This window comes from Misgurnus anguillicaudatus, chromosome 21 (genome assembly GCF_027580225.2).
Source record: "Misgurnus anguillicaudatus chromosome 21, ASM2758022v2, whole genome shotgun sequence".
Classification (NCBI taxonomy): Eukaryota; Metazoa; Chordata; class Actinopteri; order Cypriniformes; family Cobitidae; genus Misgurnus; species Misgurnus anguillicaudatus.
The window spans coordinates 38,673,350-38,692,736 of NC_073357.2; the positions used below are offsets into that span (position 1 = coordinate 38,673,350).

Consider the following 19,387-nt stretch of genomic DNA (forward strand, 5'->3'; position numbering starts at 1 on the left):
TGTGAAGTGTCAACCTGTGACCATTGTTCCTCCTCTCAAGTGCCTCAAGTCTATTTCAGAGCACATTAAATTATTTTATTTTTTTGCTTTTGCGACAAAAAGATTACAGCAAAAAAATAACAAAGAAGGACAATTATTTTAATCTGCAACCATTTCTGAATATCTAAGGGAATATATCTAAGGGAATAAGGGAATATAAAAGGGATTAATAAAGAATATCTGTAGGTCTCTGGAAATTTCTATACATCTGAATCAAAAAACACACTAGACCAGTGGTAGACAAATAATTTTTAAAAATCTTGTTATATTCGCATCAGATTTTTCTTATGAATTTATATTACGCTCATTCAAGATGCATGATCTTAAAGTCCATTTATGTTTGAATATCGCAACATCAATCTCGTCAAGTAAGATGGAACGTATGTTCATTCAGATGTAGTAACACTATGAAGTGGGTTGCAAACAGCATGTCCGCGTTGTTCCATATTTAAAAGTCGAACCCACTGGGGTAACACTTCATTATAATGTTCATTAGTTAACATTAGTTAACTACATTAGTTAACATGAACTAATGATGAACTGCACTTGTGCAGCATTTATTAATCTTTATTAAAGTTAATTTTAACAATTACTAATACTTTATTAAAATTTGGTTAACGTTAGTTAATGCACCGTGAACTAACATGAACAAACAATGAACAGCTTTATTTCTATTAACTAACATTAACAAAGATGAATAAATACTGTAACAAATGTATTGCTCATGGTTTGTTCATGTTAGTTAATACATTAACTAATGTTAAATCATGAACATTATAATAAAGTGTTACCCACACTGGCAGCATCTACAATAGCTGTCCAAGGCGCTCAGCTGTGTCTATGTTGTGCAAGCCCCTTAAAGGAAGCAAAATCCTTATTCCTAGGTCAGTTTTAAACACTCACAGACTTGCATTGCCTTTCGCATCATTTTTTAATGTGCAAAATACTTTCAGTTGTTTGGCTTATGTGTCAAATAAAGATGCATTTTATTTCACTCCATGTGTACAAGTAGAAATAATTTTTAATACATCCGCCGAAAAAGATAATAGACCACTTCAGTTTTGCCTTTTATAATCTTCATGTATACATGTTATCATTTCAATCCAGTGTTTGTTGACTTCCAACAGCGAACCTCAAGAGTGACAAAGTCACCACAACACAACAGCAATGTATACGACTGAAAGCATTTAAGGACACATGAAAGATCAAATCAGGGTTATTCCATCAAATATTCACTTTCGAATTGTACAAAAAATAAATGTTAAAACGTCAGCATTGTGTTGTTAAAAATGAATTTGAACTTGTTTTCTTTGCAGTAAGCCTATTCAAAATATGCATCTTTTTTGTTTTTCCTTTTTCAATTTTCAGTTAAAGGGGAGGTTTAATGCTATTTCATGCATTCTGACTTATTAACACAGTTTAAGAGTTGTAGTCCTCATGCTAAACATAAGCAAAGTGTCAAAAAAGCAGTTGAGCTTGTCACAGAGTATTTCTGAGCCAAACTCAAGCCTCCTTTTCGGAAAGCTTTTTTCAAATGGGGTTATCCGTTACGACTGATTGACCCCATATTCTTTTTATGGGCCTTAACCCCCAGAAAAGCACGCCTGCCCTGCACGTCAAGTGAGAGCACGAACGCGCATTAGCATTGCTCCGTCGAGTAGAAGTCACCGGTATCATTGCACAGCACGGGACGACTTTGTTTTAGCAAGATAGTTCGACAAAAGAAGTGTGTTTTTGGATGTAAATAGAAGAAAACCTTATTTAGCTTTCCCTGTCGTAAGACAACAGTGGATGCAGTTCGTTTTTCCCGGACAGCAACGTAATTGCGAATGAGTTTGTTTGTTCCCTGTCTGCATTTCGGAGAGGACTGCTTTACAAACAAGGCTCAGTTTGACGCCGGAAAAGACCTAGTTTGGGAGTCACAACCACAGGCGTAAGTAATTCAAAATCTCACGTGTTTTGTTTGCAATCGCGCATACGTGCATGTAATGTAAACAACATCAACAACAGCACTTTGTACTGCATTTACAACATTTACACCTTTTGAAACAGGCAAATGCAGTTAAAAACTGGATTATGTTGCTTTTTTATTAAAAAAGCGGATAAACAAGCAAGGATTATTTTCCTTATAGAGACGTCCTGCTGTAATCGTTGCTGGTATTGTTCCTGTTCGTACATTACTGACTAAGTATCCGATTCTGGATCATATTTATAATATAAGGCTGGTTTTAAAAAAAAAAGTTTTTTTAAAGTTTGATTTTCCATCTATGTCGGCTGTAAATCCATAAGTAGTATCCGAAGCTGCGCGTACTCGTAACTCTTCAGCTCCGCCTACCGCACGCCTTCAAGTGTTCGACCTTTTACGCCAAAAATCGGAAAGGCTGTTTTTTCTTTTATAAATCTGACTAAACTAAAGACTCTTTGGACATATGAATGATGAAATACTAGTCTATATATAAGCAAGATTAACATTAGATTGGCAAAAACGTCTTGTGTTATGTCAGCTTTAATAAATGCAAATAAAAACATATCTTTTATTAGGAATTTGGCAAAAAAAATTACTTGAACATATACCTAAAAATTGTACATTTAAATAATTAGTATTTAGTATTTTACCTTTAAAGATGTAACTTCTCAATCTCAAAGGTACTACCCTTAAATACTAATAAAGATAAAGTCTAAGCCTCAAAGTCCACCTACATCTTCCACTTCAAATGTTTTTTTTTCTGCTCAAAATGACACCATATGGTTTGGCTTTTCCATTGGAAGCAATGCCATGCTTCGTTCATCTACAGGGGTACCAATAACAGTTGCACCTTTAGTGACTTTAATGATGCAAAAGGCATGTCACAATGTTCTGTTATTCTGCGTTGATACTGTCATGTTTAGAAAAGGTGGTCCTTTGAATGTTTTAAACAGTCATTGGTTGCAAAAGGTTCAGAGCTCCTGCAGTAGATCTCAATGTTTTGTAAACAAGGGCAAGTTCTTTATATCTATTTTGAGCTGATTTAAGTTTATTTTATTTTTATATATTTAAAGGGATAATTCAGCAAAAAATAAAAATAAATAAATGTACTCTAAATCATTTACAAAACTGTTTACATTTTTTTTTGCTGAATACAAAGGAAGATATTTGAGAAATGTAACCAAGCAGTTTTGGAGCATGTATTTTATTTCATATGGAAGTCAACGATGCTCCAAAAATGACTTGATTACAAACATTTCTCAAAATATCTTCCTTTATATTCACCGGAAGAAACATTTTACAGATTCAGAAGAACTTGAAAGTGAGAACAAGATGACAATGTTTATTTTTGGGTGAACTATCCCTTTAAGGAATTATGTATTTTCAAGCCACTGGTCATTTTTTATCTCTAGGCCACAACCTTAGTTTTCTCTGGGGACCTGGCAGACACTAAAATAACTATCACAAATATTAAGCACATACTGAAAACCACAAATATAAATGTGTTTGTGGGCTTATATGTGGTGCATTTTTCTACCTTTCTACCTAGCAAACAACAAGGTTTAATAAAGGAAGACAATGTTTTTTTACAACGGAAAGATAATGTCTTTCTGTATCCAGGGTAACCTTTATAATAATTATTACAAACCTACACAATAAAAGCATTCATAAGCAAGCTGCAAATTATAAAGTCAAATACAGTGGAGAGCAACCATCTTTGAAGTGAATTAATTATCATCTCTCTTTCTCTATTAAACACCAAACGCTTGGAATAAACTTGTCCAAAATGGTTTACGGACTGACAAAACCACGAAGGTATTCAGGATGAGGAAATGAATGACGTTCATTTACATAAAGATAAAACTGTGCAGTTTTCAACCAGAAAACAAAAGCAGATGGGCAAAGCAGCTAGAAGACGGGGTTCACACATAGACCATTTCCAAACATGCAAATCCTTTTATACAAGCACACACACCCCTGTGCTACCGCACTGTAGACATACACATAAATTACATCACACACTTGTGCTTGCCTTATTATAGTTTCAATCATCCAATTTCTTCATATTATGAATGATTTCTAGCTGTATATTTCTTTTCTAAGCCGTATGCTCATTATGTTTTCCAAACCTCTTTTCTATGGGATTCTTAAATCTTTCTAAATCAAATTCTTACGAAAGCACTTTTGTTTATTAGTGCAAAATATATATTACACATATATACACCCTAAAAAAATGCAGGGTTGCTTTAACCCATAGTTGGGTAACAACAACCCCACATAGTGTTTTTTTTTTTGAGTGCATGTGACTCACACAGGTCTGCAGATGACCAGATCTCCTTTGTTGGTTCCATAAGCAAGTCCAAGCCCTGGTTCTGGTAGCCATCGAACAGAATTTATACTGATGTGTCGTCTCTGGTCTGGGGCCATTGGGTACACCACATCAAACACCCTCTGAAAAACACACAAATCACACAAAACATTTGTTGAAATTGTCCCACAGTGCCGTTTCACTCTCTGTATCAATCACCTTCACCTTCCATCATCCTCTCAAGGGCGACTGAATTCATGTCATATGACAGTAGAGAATTTACCAAACTGTGAAGTCGAATCCCTCCCTAACTACTACTCCTTTCCAATTCATTCACCCGTCCCTGTCTGTCAGCCCTGGGACGCTACTTACACTCCACTGGAGAAACAGAGGGGAAAAAATGAAAATAGGACAAGCTCATGTCTGCCAGGCAAATAGTGGTCTCATTCATCTACAGATGAGTGACCAACAGAAAAGTTTTTCTTTCTTTTTATGCTATAAGATTTAGGACAAGGATAAAATCCACAAAGACTGGCAGCTCAAACAGTGTCTTTTCTGGAAAGAAAATTATTGTTGCTTTCTGTATATCTGAGTGACACACCCTGAAAGATTAAGAGTTGTGTGTTTTGTGTGTGTGTGTGTGTGTGTGCGCGTGCATCTGGACCCAACAGATTGTAGGGATGTCTTAGGGCTTAACACTCACGATGTCTTAATCCACAACATTAACTCAGTTTTTTAATAGGAGCTTGTCGACTTTCGGCAACACAAGTGTTTGTTGAAAGTTTAGAAAAGTTTAACTTGCAAATGAGCAGCGAATTTTCAGGATTATTTTCAGACATTTTCAATTTAATGGAGCTTACGTCATCCATCTTGTCAGTTACTTGGTGGATTAAAAATAAAAGTTAATCATTTGCAATTAGAACTTTCCTGATTTCCTACATGTTTTAAATAAAGTACGGGAATTCTGTTACAAATGATGCATAGAAAAAACATGGATCCAAATTGCCTACCATTTGACTGCTAAGTGCACACTGAGGGGCAACATTTCGATCTCTCTGATGAAGCCAACACGAAAGTGACTTAAACTGCAATTTATCGACAGGCTGCTTGAGGCTGGCTCCAAAAGGGAGTCAATTTTTATAGACATCCATGTTAAAATGCCCAACTTTACAGCAGAAAATAATATGTTAACAGCCTGGTACATACAGTGATTTTGGTCTATATACAAAATTCTTGAACATTTTTTCCTGGTTCTCAGGAAAATAAAGCTGGTTCAAGGTCAAGAGAAATGACATGAAAAAAATATCCAGAAACAAGAATGTTTTAAAGTTGCTGGTGATTGGAAGGGGTTTAAACATTTTAGGTTCTTACTATATAAATGTGTAGGGGTGAGCGGGACACAAACTAACGCGGGGTTAATTGTAACGCAGCTGCTTTACATATTTATACAGGGCTGATCTGTGCTTTTGTCTTTTTCTCTTACTGTCAGAAGATCTCCTTGAATTTGTGAACATTTTTGATGTGTTTTGGTTAAGATATTGAACAAAGAGTGTTTTGGAGGCAAAAAAGTACATTTCTTCATCTTAATTTTTTTGATTTCTGAGTTGGGTGTGTAAGTGTCCAAATCCGACCTTACTGTCTTGTTACCTAAAACATAACACCATTTTGAAACATGTCAGCAATCTTAGTAACTGATAGCTAGAATTAAAAACATTTTTACACAGCGGGGTTACAACTAAGCCTCCAGTATGATAATGAAATGAAAACAATTTAATTACTAGTTATCATAATGATAACTGTTAATACAATATCAGGTGAAATAGCTGACAATTAAAAAAATTGTCTTAATTGTGAAGCCCTTTCAAAAAAAATTATTTATGATTTGATGCATAATACAAGGATGGTTGAATGAAAGATCATAGATGTATGAATGTGTAGATATCTATCTATTATAGGCAAATATATAAACAATATCCACCTTTAGTATACAGACTGAATTTTATTGAATTATTTGTGTTTTACCAAATTTTCTAGCAGGTGTTACAACAAACCCTCTGTTTGTTACAATTAACCTCACCTATGGGGTAAGTTGTAATGTTTGCACTCCTGTCAGTTTTGGTGTAATTGTACAATAACGGTAGGTCCCACAAACAAACTTTAAGTGTTCATTTGTAGCAGAGATGTGTGTGTTGATTGTGTAGAAAAATGATTAATCTAACTTAAATATTATTTGAATGATAGAGCCAAAGTCAAAAAACGTTAGCTTGTGCCCCGTTCTCCTTTAATATGTGTGTAAAAAATACAACAAGAAACAAATTAGTAAGAAAAATAAATACATTGTAAATACATACAATGTATTTAATTCCTAATCAAGTCAACAAGAGTACAAGTGCTGATACACTAAATATTAAAATGGCAAAACTAGTAAACAGTTTACAGTAAACAAAATGCTGGCAGACTTCAATTGAGTTTGTAAATGGAGTGAAGCGACAGCAATTTCCCATCCACGCTAAAAGCATTCAGTAATCAGACCACACTACTCTGCTTTTCTAATTTACCTCTCGCTTCAGCTCACTGGGGAGCAAAAACAGCAAACAATTCAGACTTTCAAAAATGGCATGGTCTGAAAGCAACAAACACACAGACACTAGAAGTAAAGCATCTCAGGGGTCGGTTTCATAAACATAGCCAGTAAGTTAAGGCTTTGTCTTAAAAACTTGTCCAACAAGAAAAATCTATATAAGACTAGTCTAAACAGTTCAATTAATTTCAGTTTCATTCATTTTAGCAAGAAATAATTTTTAAACACTTATACATTATTTTTAATTCATCTACAGTGATCCAATCAGGTTCTAAATAGTGCACTGCTCCAAAATATTATGTTATAAAATTCTCATTTACCCTGAAAGTGCATCATGTATTATTAGAAAACATAGTAGAAGAGTGACATAACAGCACTTTGCAAGAGCATTAAAATTACTGTAAAAACATATGTAGAAGATGTTGTTTACAGCATGGTGCCCTGAGCTAACCTTTATTTATTTTTTATCTCACACACAGCGCAGTATATAATTAAGCGAGCTAATAAGCAGTCATTCAAATGATGCAGATACACGGGTAAACAAATTCATTCATTAATTAACTACCATATGTCAACAAATAAAAACAGAACATATTGAATTTACACAAGTATATAATTATAGAGTAGAATATCTAAGATGATATATAAACTAATAAATATAAAAAAGTGTCTCTATTAATAAACAGTCATAAAAACAGAAATCACAGATAATGAAATCTGTAGGCACGGTGCCAAAAGTGGTGTTGCTATGGCTACAGCTAAAATCAAGCACCCTGTGGGGATGTTGCAATGGCAAATGAATACGGCGGGTAATATGCACTTTGTACCTATCCCCTATTTTTCTGGGACAACAGAAGCCTGAAGTAGTTTTCAGTCAGAGTGTTTTTACACGGATTTTATTTAACTTTTCATTAGAATGGATGTTCAACTGGAAGGAATTTGCTTTAATGTCCAGTAAACTGGGATTACTTAGTCTATGTACTTAACAGTACTAAAAATAAATAAAGTTTATAATCTCTCTTCAGCATTACAAGAGCTGAGCTTAAAACACTGTCTGCTGGAGCCACAATGCTAAACATATGCAGACAGACCTTTACACAGTGTAAATACAAATAATTATACAGACGTGTTATGAATTAAAAAGTGTTCTTAAAAAGGAATTAAAACAAGTTTTTATATACAATCAAAATAATCAAAGCTTTTCATACTGTTGCATATTCAGACATATCCACACTGTCAGAAAAAGGTACAAAACTTGTCGCTGGGATGGTACCCTAAGGCAGTGGTTTTCAAACTGGGGGCCCGTGAGATGGTGCCAGGGGGGCCCCAGTTTTATGACATTTTATAAAATGCATTCATTTATCATGAATTGTGTGTAATTAAACCTAAAAAATAATAAGCCATAACCAACAGCACTACTAGGTTTTGTTTAATTAAAATATTACATTTTAAAACTGTTTTTGTCATAAATTTTCTTTCGGGGGGCCGCGAAAAAATATATTAAGTTTTGGAATATTCTGTGTCATAAATTTTCTTTGGGGGGCCATGAAGGGATACACCATACACAGGGGCACCGGAAAAGTTTAAGAACCACTGCCCTAAGATTTTGTTTTGTACACTCTCAGAAATAAAGGTACAATAGTTGTCACTGGGACAGTACCCTTTCAAAAAGGTACACCTTTGTACCCAAAGAGGGCATATTAGTACTTTGAACTGCCAAAATGTACCTTTAAAGGTACATATTTGTACCTAAATGGTACATATTAGGACCTTTTCCAAAGGGTACTGCCCCAGTGACAGCCTCGTACCTTTATTTTTGACAGTGTACCTTTGCACGTATACTAAACAGTGCTGTGACAGATCGCAGTTGATCCGTAATCTGTACAGAACATGACCCACGGTTTGGCTCGCATGATTAATACGCAAATTTAAATAGGGAAAATATGAACATTTGGACGTTTCAAAGCCTTGCATATGTAACATTTAAATGATTTTAAACAATTAACACTTAAAACATGCTAAAGTGAGCAGCTTTCTGTATGCACAGATGCACATGCCTTTGAATGTGTCCGGTTCAGCTCCAGTCTGATGTGCTCATCCCGTCAAAGATCAGAACTCTTGATTGTCTAAATTTTAGAGAGAGATGTGCTTCTGTGTCTCATAATGTTGTCTATTAAAATACATTTGGCAAATAGAGCAATGAAAAACAACGTAACGGTTTTATGTGAAGCGACCGTTTATGCTGCGCTGTTTGGAATTCCCCCTCCATCTGTGTTCGCGTGCGTGTTTAAGGGCACTCAAAAGTGGACACACGGAGAGACGCGTTTAAGAAAGCAAGCGAACATAAAATCTTTCTGTTCTTGACAGGGCGCAAACAAACAAAATGATATCCACAGTATTCTTTTTCTAATAAAAACATTTGTTTATGTCTTAAGTTTATGTACAGATTAGAGTCAAAAACCAGGTCCAAGCTTATCTTAAAGAGACAGTAACCTCAAGTCTGTGTCATTAATGTTAATCAAACAACCCAAGACAAAGAGAAGATCACTTCTGCAGCTTCTGCTATTTAATTTATACAATAAAGGCTTTGTTATTATTCATTTGATTTGGTTTCTGTAACTAATGCTACAGAAGACACTAACAAGGATTGGAATTTCTTTATTTGTTATTAGATTTTTTCACCCCTTTTTTGCTGATCCGAAAAATTATCCGATTCATGCCTGATAAACCGTAATGTGATCCGAAACGTGAGTTTTGTGAACCGTAACACCCCTAATACAAACATAATACAATATTGTTCCTTTTTGGGTTCCTTTTTGTACCTTCAGTATCTATTGTGTATCTTTAACGATACAGTTAGGGTGCTTTCACAACTGCCTTGTTTAGTTCGGTTGAATCGTACCAGAGTTGGATTGCTCAGTTGGTGCGGTTCGTTTGGGCAGGTGAGAATGCAGCAATCAAACTCTTGTGCACACCAAAAGCGGACCAAACAACACCTCTTCAAGGTGGTCTCGGTACGCTTTCAAACTAACTCTAGAGCGGTTAGTTTGTGGTGAGAACAAGATCCGAGATCTAACCGCCTAACTGCAAAAGTACTGCGCATTTTGGACCAGCTGCCATAGTCAGCTGCGCAGTGCATTATCGAATGAGGAAGTGTTAGTTGACAGTTACCTGGAGAAATTTGGTGTCTTCGCCGTTTGTAGTGCTTTAAAACATTGTTTTCAAGCCGCATCTGCGATTCATTCTGAAAATGAACGGTTTGTCTAGTGCTGTATACAAACTATGTATAACAACCACAGACATAATTACAGCGCGTAGCCATCTGTCCATGGTGTCTGCTGTATTTTCCTTCTTTTTGTTTACTTCCGGGGTACCGTTGGAATTTCGCGGATGTTGATTCTGACCAATCGAGAAGCAGTTTAGGAAATACGTTCAAATACATGTGGCCAATGAGTGGTGCGGATCTTATCACGTTACTGAATTTTGGTTCGGTTCAACTGGTGCGGATCAGAGCAATCAATGTGGTGTGAAAAGGAACCAAAACTGCTAAAAAGTTACAATGTATAATTTTTGCTTTTGTCCAGACCAAATGAACCAAACTACAGATGTGAAAACACCCTTATTGTACCCCAAAAGGTACAACATTTCAATGTGTGATACCCATAGTGAACCTTTGACAGTTTTGTACCTTTTTTCGGACAGTGGAGGTAAATAGGTTCACATGAGCTATTTTTAGCTAGATGAATATGTGAAGTGACCAATTTGACTGATGCTGGCAAATTAATAATGTTTCAATGAAAATGGCTCCAAATAAACAGCTTTATCTTGCATACAAAAACCTGCATACATAATACAAGCTCTGCATTTGCCAGTTAATTTGAGGAAAGCAATAATACAGGTCCACATGCATAGGCGATTCTGGAGCTCTGTCATAAACAAAATTTGGAGTGTACACTTTCCTTTTCCTCCTGCTACAGCATAAAATGTAAATTACAGTTTGCTGGGCACTCATACTTTGTTGGTGCTCTACAACAGCACTTAACTTTCTTGAAACTTCAAATGAGTCTGATGTGTGAACTGCCTTCAATGATGCAATAAGAGAACAAAACCCATAGGAGTCCACAGATCGAAAAATTTCCATGAAGTGAAGTCTCATGTTAGTATCACGTGCGTGAGACAGGCTGACAGTCAGAGGACAGGCCTGTGGGTCTTACAGACACCTCATTATCTCACATAACCCTAGTGCACTGCCCACTTCATTACATCACCTCTAGTACTGATATACAATAACCATTAGAGCTGAGAGACTGTCTCTGAGAGTGCCATTAAGAGAGAGTGAATGCATGTGGGGGTTTAACTCCAGAAGACACTAACAAGGATTCAAACTCCCTTCAAGATCACCACACTTTCTGATAAACACAAAGACACAAAGAATCGCACCGAGGTGACTGGCCTGATTAAGACGATCCAGTATATTCATTATATGTATTAAACTAAGCACGAAACACACAGAGACAGAAGGCAACAATGTTGAATTGCCCACAAAAGCCTATGAAAATACAAATAACAGCTGAATGCAAGGCTTTCCATCCTCTGTAGAGCCAGATTTGGTGTTGTGGTATGTTTAGAGACTAAACAAGCATAAAAACGAAGCCTTCCTGCTCCATTGCTCTCAAATTAATCCATGTTCGGAATCCTACCATGAACACAGCTTACGAAAACAAAAGTCAGCCGTGTAGATATTTCCATTTCTGCAATTCGCTCCATACAAATACACTGTTTTCCCCATTTCTCTTTCTCAGTCTATTTGTAAGAAAGCGTATCTAGGTCAGGCTCCTACTCAAAGGCTTTTCTAAACCCAAGGCTCCCCCCTCTGCTGTAGAGAGTACATAGAGCTGATCTACATAGGGCAGACCACTACCTCACAATAATCAAACTTTATGAAAGAAGTTGCTAAACGGTTCTTGTGGACTGTCTGAAGTCTTCACTTTTGAAAGTGCTTTGGAAAGTGTTATTCAAATAAAATATGAAAAATGTTTACTTAGAAAAGATGACGTGGTACTTTCATTTATAGAAAGAAGCTTTTTGTGTTCACTTTCGCCTTTATATTTATTTTCCATTTTTTATTACAGAGAAAACTTTCAGAGAAATAGGATCAAGATATAGATTTGAACCAATGCCTCCCTGAACACAATGGTTCTTATATTTAATCTGCTAAAATATTAGTGACATACCTTCATGGATGTCTCTCCTCCGTGGGGTTGCTGCAATCTGAAAACCTGTGCCAGTATGTGATCAGTGATTGGATGAAGTAGGATACGGTGAGAAGCCAGACCCACCATCACGTAACGCCCCATCGGAGACAAACTAACAGAGATAGCATTCGGGCCTGTGACAAACATAAATACACACACACACACACATAGAGGCTGTTTACACTTGGCACCAACATGTGCCTTCATCGATCGGATCACAAGTGGACGACGTTAATGCCAGGTGTAAAGGGTGTTCAAAACCTTTTGAACGCGTCCACTTTCGACCACTTTCAACCACATTCAGAGGTAGTCGAAAGCCATTTTGATCGGATGTTTTTTGTATTGTAAACGCACATGTGGTTGAATGTGTTCGAACAGCCACACGCGACCGCCTTCTCTCCGCCCATTTATCTAATCTGAGATACTAAATACAATGTTTTACGTCTTTTCTGACTTCTGGCGCAAACACACGGTGAACAGCGCTATTTTTAGCCTTTCATTGATAAAACTAAAGCGGCTGATCTCTGCAGTTTCACTTTTGAAAGTGTGTGAAAGTTGCGCGATCCTATTTCATCAATTGAGCTGAAAATTCAGAGAAAGCTCTAATATATACATGTACAAAACCCTGTGCAGCATGTTTACTTGCTAAACAAGCAGTGGACTCTGACGTAATATTAGTTTGCGTCCATAAACTCGTTATTACTCCCGCTCGCGTTTGAATGACAGCAGAGAGACTCGCCCACCGTCTCACAGACCACCCCATCACAGTATTCAGGACAGAAGCAGTCGAAAGTGGACAAAAGAGATGGATTTAAATACCAGGTGTAAACGTGATGTGTCTCTCTAGTCCACTTGTGATCCGATCGACGAAAACACATCTTAATACCAAGTGTAAACAGCCCCATACACTGTTGGTATGCACAGCTGACAGAGCTCCAGACAAAAACAAGTCATACTTTCGGCCTAATGAGAAAAAGTACTGTATTTTCCAGACTATAAGTCGCTCTGGAGTATAAGTCCCATTAACAGTTATTTACACGATACACAATACCATACAGAACATACCTGGAAGGCTGAATAGGCTAAATTAACACGACAAGCCAAATCAAGTTTAAAAAGGTCCCAAAGTTATTCCACATCACTGAATCCATTGAATTAGATAAATACAGGAGCAGCATAGAGTGGACTCTCACGGCTGTAGACAGTAATGGTTTCTCTCGGTTCATATTAAATAATTTTGACGTATAAGTCGCACCTGACTAAAAGTTCCGGTACCCGCCAAACTGTGAAAAAGTGTAACTTATAGTCTGGAAAAATCCAGAAAATATATTTTACATCTTAAAGATTTATTTTTGTCAGTTTTTAATTGCTTTAAATGCTATAACTAGTTTTGAAAGCTTGTAAGTCCATTTTATTAAAGCATGAAATTAGCAAAGTTCGCACCTAGACCTGCTCAGGCGGCAATTATAACTAATATCATTTTTCATTCTAAACCTAATTAAATTTCGCAGCTATTTAGCTTTAGAAATCATCTTCGCTTGACACGTATGGGAGCGAAAGAACTAAAGACTGCTGGTGATGGAAATGTGTTCGTGCAGTTTAGTATTGAAGATTTGGATTGATTGCTCTCATTAATCTGCTGTTACTGAATAGGACGAATAATAGTTCCCAGAGACCTATACAGCTGACAGCGATGACCCGCAGGAAAAGCATTTCAAATCACTTTAATCTAAAACAAGCAGAGCTCATACTGAGCTCCTCACTGGTTCCCATTAGCAGCCTGGTCTCAGTGCTGCCCTAATTTGGCTTTTAAATGGGGACTATCTAATTAAAACTGCCTCTAAAAGAGCTTCATCATTGCTGTCTGTTCGGCCAATTATAAGGAAAGTGAGAGAGCGCAACACATGCAGTTTAATTAAGCACAAGTTTAAAATAATTTTGCTGTGATGGTTCAATCAGTGCATTAAAACCTAGCTGACATGGGGAGGTCAATGATGTTTGCGAGCTAACTTGTCGAAGTCGAGTAGTTTCTGACTCGGGGTCACTCACCGAATCGCTTTGTGTAAAGCATCTCTCCAAGGTTGTGCGGAGCAAGAGAGTAGACGGCCAAGATGCCCTCATCGGGAAAACCTCTTGGCCTGCCGGGAATAAAGACGGCCAGCAACAGCCCGTCTGCCGAGATATCACAGCTTGCGTCGTTATAGATCTTACATTTGGGCACCAACACGTTTACAGATGCTGAAATAGAAAAATATAAATAATAATCATAAATTAATCGCATGCACCACATCAGAATTATGACAAAATAAACAATTATTAAGAACACCATACAAATACTGTGTTTGACCCCTACAGAACTGCCTTAATTCTACGTGGCATTGATTCAACAAAGTGCTGAAAGCATTCTTTAGAAATGTTGGCCCATATTGATAGGATAGCATCTTGCAGTTAATGAAGATTTGTGGGATGCACATCCAGGGCACGAAGCTCCCATTCCACCACATCCCAAAGATGCTCTATTAGCTTGAGATCTGGTGACTGTGGGGGCCATTTTAGTACAGTGAACTCATTGTCATGTTCAAGAAACCAATCTGAAATGATTCGAGCTTTGTGACATGGTGCATTATCCTGCTGGAAGTAACCATCAGAGGATGGGTACATGGTGGTCATAAAGGGATGGACATGGTCAGAAACAATGCTCAGGTAGGCCGTGGCATTTAAACGATGCCCAATTGGAACTAAGGGGCCTAAAGTGTGCCAAGAAAACATCTCCCACATCATTACACCACAACCACCAACCTGCACAGTGGTAACAAGGCATGATGGATCCATGTTCTCATTCTGTTTACGCCAAATTCGGACTCTACCATCTGAATGTCTCAACAGAAATCGAGACTCATCAGACCAGGCAACATTTTTCCAGTCTTCAACTGTCCAATTTTGGTGAGCTTGTGCAAACTGTAGCCTCTTTTTCCTATTTGTAGTGGAGATGAGTGGTAACCGGTGGGGTCTTCTGCTGTTGTAGCCCATCCGCCTCAAGGTTGTGCGTACTGGATGTTTTTCCCTTTTCACCCCATTCCTAGTAAACTCTAGAAATGGTTGTGCGTGAAAATCCCAGTAATTGAGCAGATTGCAAAATACTCAGATCGGCCCGTCTGAAACCAACAACCACGTCACGCTAAAAATAGCTTAAATCACCTTTCTTTCCCATTCCGACATTCAGTTTGGAGTTCAGGAGATTGTCTTGACCAGTACCACACCCCTAAATGCATTGAAGCAACTGCCTTGTGATTGGTTGATTAGATAATTGCATTAATGAAAAAAATGAACAGGTGTTCCTAATAATCCTTTAGGTGTACATGTTATTGTGTTATTGTTATCATAAGGTTATCATCAACATTATGTCATAAGGATTTTAAAAATCAAGAGTTTGTCTTCACTGCATTTTATCTGCACTATAAAAATGCAGCATAAGATTTAAACAACTTACAGTAAATATGCAAGTCAATTAAACTAACTTTAAGTTTTGACTTGTGATAAGTTTACATAACTTAGAAAAACAAGTTAAAATTGTTATACGATATAATTTTTACAGTGTGCTATACAATAAACTTTGCATTCTCAAGCGGAAATAAGTATATGCTAGTAAAAACTGCCAACAACTGATTGTCGTGCCAGCCTTTGCATCTGCCAATTTTTCTCTTTCACATCCGAAATTCTATTTGTGCACAAGTCGTATCACGGTACTTTGTGTAAGCATCTTTTTGCTAAATTAGCAAAAGCCGCAGAATCGCAGCGAGTTGAGTCGCAATAAAAGTGATTTAGCGACTAACAGACAGCCACATCTGTTCAGCCCACACTAATGAATAAGAAAACAGAGTGGCAACAGAAAGAGAGATGACTGTATGTACCCTTCTCATTTCAGCACACCACATAAACCTTAGACGCGCACATATACATAAACAACATCTAGTACTACTGTACCATTCTGCGGAGCAGGAGGCAGCGAGAGATTGATGATGATGTTTTTGCTCTGAAAATCACACATCAACGCGGCGATTAATTTAGATTTCTGTTTTCATTTGCTGTTATGCACATAACAATCCTTTACTGTTTCCATGGCAATCTGCATCCAAGCCATTTCCCAACACAAATACATGCCTATCACAACACAAACAAATCTGTACGGTGAGGCATCTGACACAAAACAATGCTTCAGATGAAGCGACTTATTAAAGGAAAACAATAACAGAACGCTCTGGTCTCATGCATCAACGTCTGTCACTAGCAGAGGTCTCTGAATAAAGCATCAGGTGTGTGGGAGCCGAAATTAAGGGCTGTTTGTGATTTCGGATCTGAGTGCGTGATTAAAGTGTTTGTCAATTCGCTGGAGAGCGTGCGAGCGAGCAACCGTGCGAATGGCTCAGAAAAAAAAAACAATTCGCAATCTAAACAGGAGCAGGTGAGTCCTGGCAGGTGACTGCAAGTCATTATGGGCATTTAGAAAGATGGATTTGCTTTAATCACCCGGTGTGTGTTTATCTGCGTGCGTGTGTTCATAGAGGGAGGTCAAAAGCACCTGAGAGCAGAAAATGGGAGATTTAAGCAAGAGTGTGCTAATTAAACCGGGCAGCAATTCACTGCAGTGATGATGATGATGCCTCGCAGGACCTGCATTTCACTCAACATTCATACACACAAACACATCCATCCACCATCACTAATGTCTCCTCAGGCCAGCAGAAGCCAGAAAGGAGGAAGAGGGAAATCAGTTTGTGATAGAGCAACAATAAAGTGATCAATGTGATCATTTACGGTCCTGAATGTGCATGAGTACCTGTCTGCTACAATACAAGTGTGTACTGGACCTAGCAGAAATCACATGGCTAGGAGGGTTCATCATTCACATCACAGCTATTATTTCATTATTTGTTACCTAAAAGGTCATTTATGAATTTACACTAAATTAAATGTATGACATAATAGCTACTAAAAATGTTAACACTAAATATTTAAAGCTATGAACTATTTATTATACTAAATATTTCAAGAGTAAAACTATTATAACAAGATTACCTAAAATTATCCTTTTATTACAATGGTGATGCATGTGCATACCATTTTCAGCTAATTATAAAAATCATGATCAGATCAAATATTCACAGACAGTTATGTAATAAACACACCGTGTATACACAGCTGTGAAAATAAACAACACAATGCATTTCATCCATCACCCAAATATTTTCCCTACTACCAAAAGCAAAATCCACTTGTATGCTTACTGACAGTACAGACTAATAAAGTGCAAAAAACAAATAAAATATAATCTAGCCTGCCTATAGCTATGATGAAGGCTAATTGAAATTAAGACCTCTTCCTTACAGTACAAACAGAGAAGAGGGTCACAGGAGCAGGTTGTGTAACTGGGGGAGTCGGACCCACGCTAGTACTGAAGATGGATAAGTGGCTCTCGGCTTGAAGCAGACAAAGATCCCTACAGGATGTGAGTAATGGATTTGCTGGTCTAAAGTGACGGCTATTCCAGTGGTGCTTCGAGGGACGTCCTGGCTTTAGAAGCGAAGGAGTGTTTTAATATTGTGTTTTTGATATTTTCTACAAAATATTGGGTTTGTGGTAAGCACTGACGGTACATTCACACAGGGCGAAAGCATTAACGCTTGACGGAAGTAACTGTAACATGATCCAGTCTTCCATAAACGTAATTGGCTGGCTCTGCCTAGGTTATTTGCATAAGGCGATCTGATTGGCTGACGCACGCGTTGTCGCTTGAAAAGTAAAAAAATGTTCAACTTCTGCTGCGAGCAACGGCACTGACGCGGCGCCGATGGATCCACAATTCAGTTCGGCAACGCATGACGTCACCCTTAAAAAGTGAATGGGAAGCTTTGACGCTTACGCCCCGTGTGACGGTTCAGACGAGGCGAAAGCGTTAACGCTTGACGGAAGGCTTGTCTGAAGCGTGGCCAACAGCTAATCACAGTGGCCGCAACACATGCTCCGGTCTTCCATAAACATAATTGGCTGGCTCTGCCTAGTATATTTGCATAAGGCGATCTGATTGGCTGACGCACGTGTTGCCGCTTGAAAAGTTGAGAAATGTTCAACTTTTGCTGCGAGCAACGGCATTTACGTAGCGCAGACGGATCCATAATACATTACCGCAACACATGACGTCAGCCAATAAAAGTGAATGGGAAGCATTAACGCTTACGCTCCGTTTGAATGTACCATGACTGATAAACATAACGCTCTGGACTCCAGCAGCTGTGAACAGAGAATCCGTTCCATTTACACTGGATCCGTTCCATTAGCCGATCCAATGAGCACTGAGCCCAGACTGGATTTATCCTCAGTGATTCACCCGGTCAAATGCAAGGCCATGATGTCTATGTTTAACACTGCAGCACATTGTCAACAAGCATTTAACAGACGCAAGAAATTAGTGATGGGATTTCCTGAGAATGACTTGAGGCAAAAGATGAATGTTAAGATGCTGTCTCTCGTGTTTGTCCCAGAAACACAGAACAAGCAAGAATGAGAGACAGGAATGAAAAGAGATGTAAAGAAAGAGTGGATTAACACGCCTCTGGAAAACAACTTACCAAAATAACCCAGTTTCAAGGTCGAACGAGTACGAAAACATTCCTGGACACACAAAACTTGTCTCTTTCTTACACACACACACACACACAAGAGGCCTTCAGATTTCAGAGTAGTAGTTACTATAACAAACACGCTCATGAACAAAGGACAACTGATGTCAACTTAAGTGCCTATTAGTATCACACAAGCACACAAACATTAGAAAAGCGAACACAAGCATAAATACATTAGAGGATGTAAACTAACAAAGTGCTGAGTGAAAATAAAACAAAACTAACACAAAACTAAAGATAAATGCATTCATGATTTATTGTATGATTTGCCAAATCATCAATTATGCAGGCTTATGCTACATGGCAACAACAGTGTTTCATATAAAACAACAAAGCCTGCATTTTATGCTTTCTTCTATAAAGCTGTTTTCCCAGTGCACCACTAGCATCCCGATATTGGCTAACGTAGATAAGACAGTAAAAATATGCTTTTCGTTTTTATTAAATGTACACACGCTATTGCGGCAATAATTTAATGAAGCCGCTTCTGCTAGCATCTTGCACTACGAGCCTGATATAGACAGCATATATTATTTCCTTCACAGCCGTCAGCATATT

The 19,387-nt window shown here is 37.7% G+C and overlaps 1 protein-coding gene across 2 annotated transcripts in view; it reads right to left on the reverse strand.

The window, feature by feature from the left end:
- ambra1a (autophagy/beclin-1 regulator 1a) overlaps positions 1–19,387 on the reverse strand; it is a 90,711-nt gene that overhangs the window by 23,367 nt on the left and 47,957 nt on the right. For both annotated transcript variants that reach the window (XM_055206726.2, XM_055206727.2), the window contains exons 12-14: positions 14,199–14,387; positions 12,129–12,283; positions 4,317–4,456 (exon numbers count right to left, since the gene is read on the reverse strand). In XM_055206726.2, the coding sequence (XP_055062701.2) occupies positions 4,317–4,456; positions 12,129–12,283; positions 14,199–14,387 (484 nt within the window). The remainder of the gene's footprint in view (positions 1–4,316; positions 4,457–12,128; positions 12,284–14,198; positions 14,388–19,387) is intronic.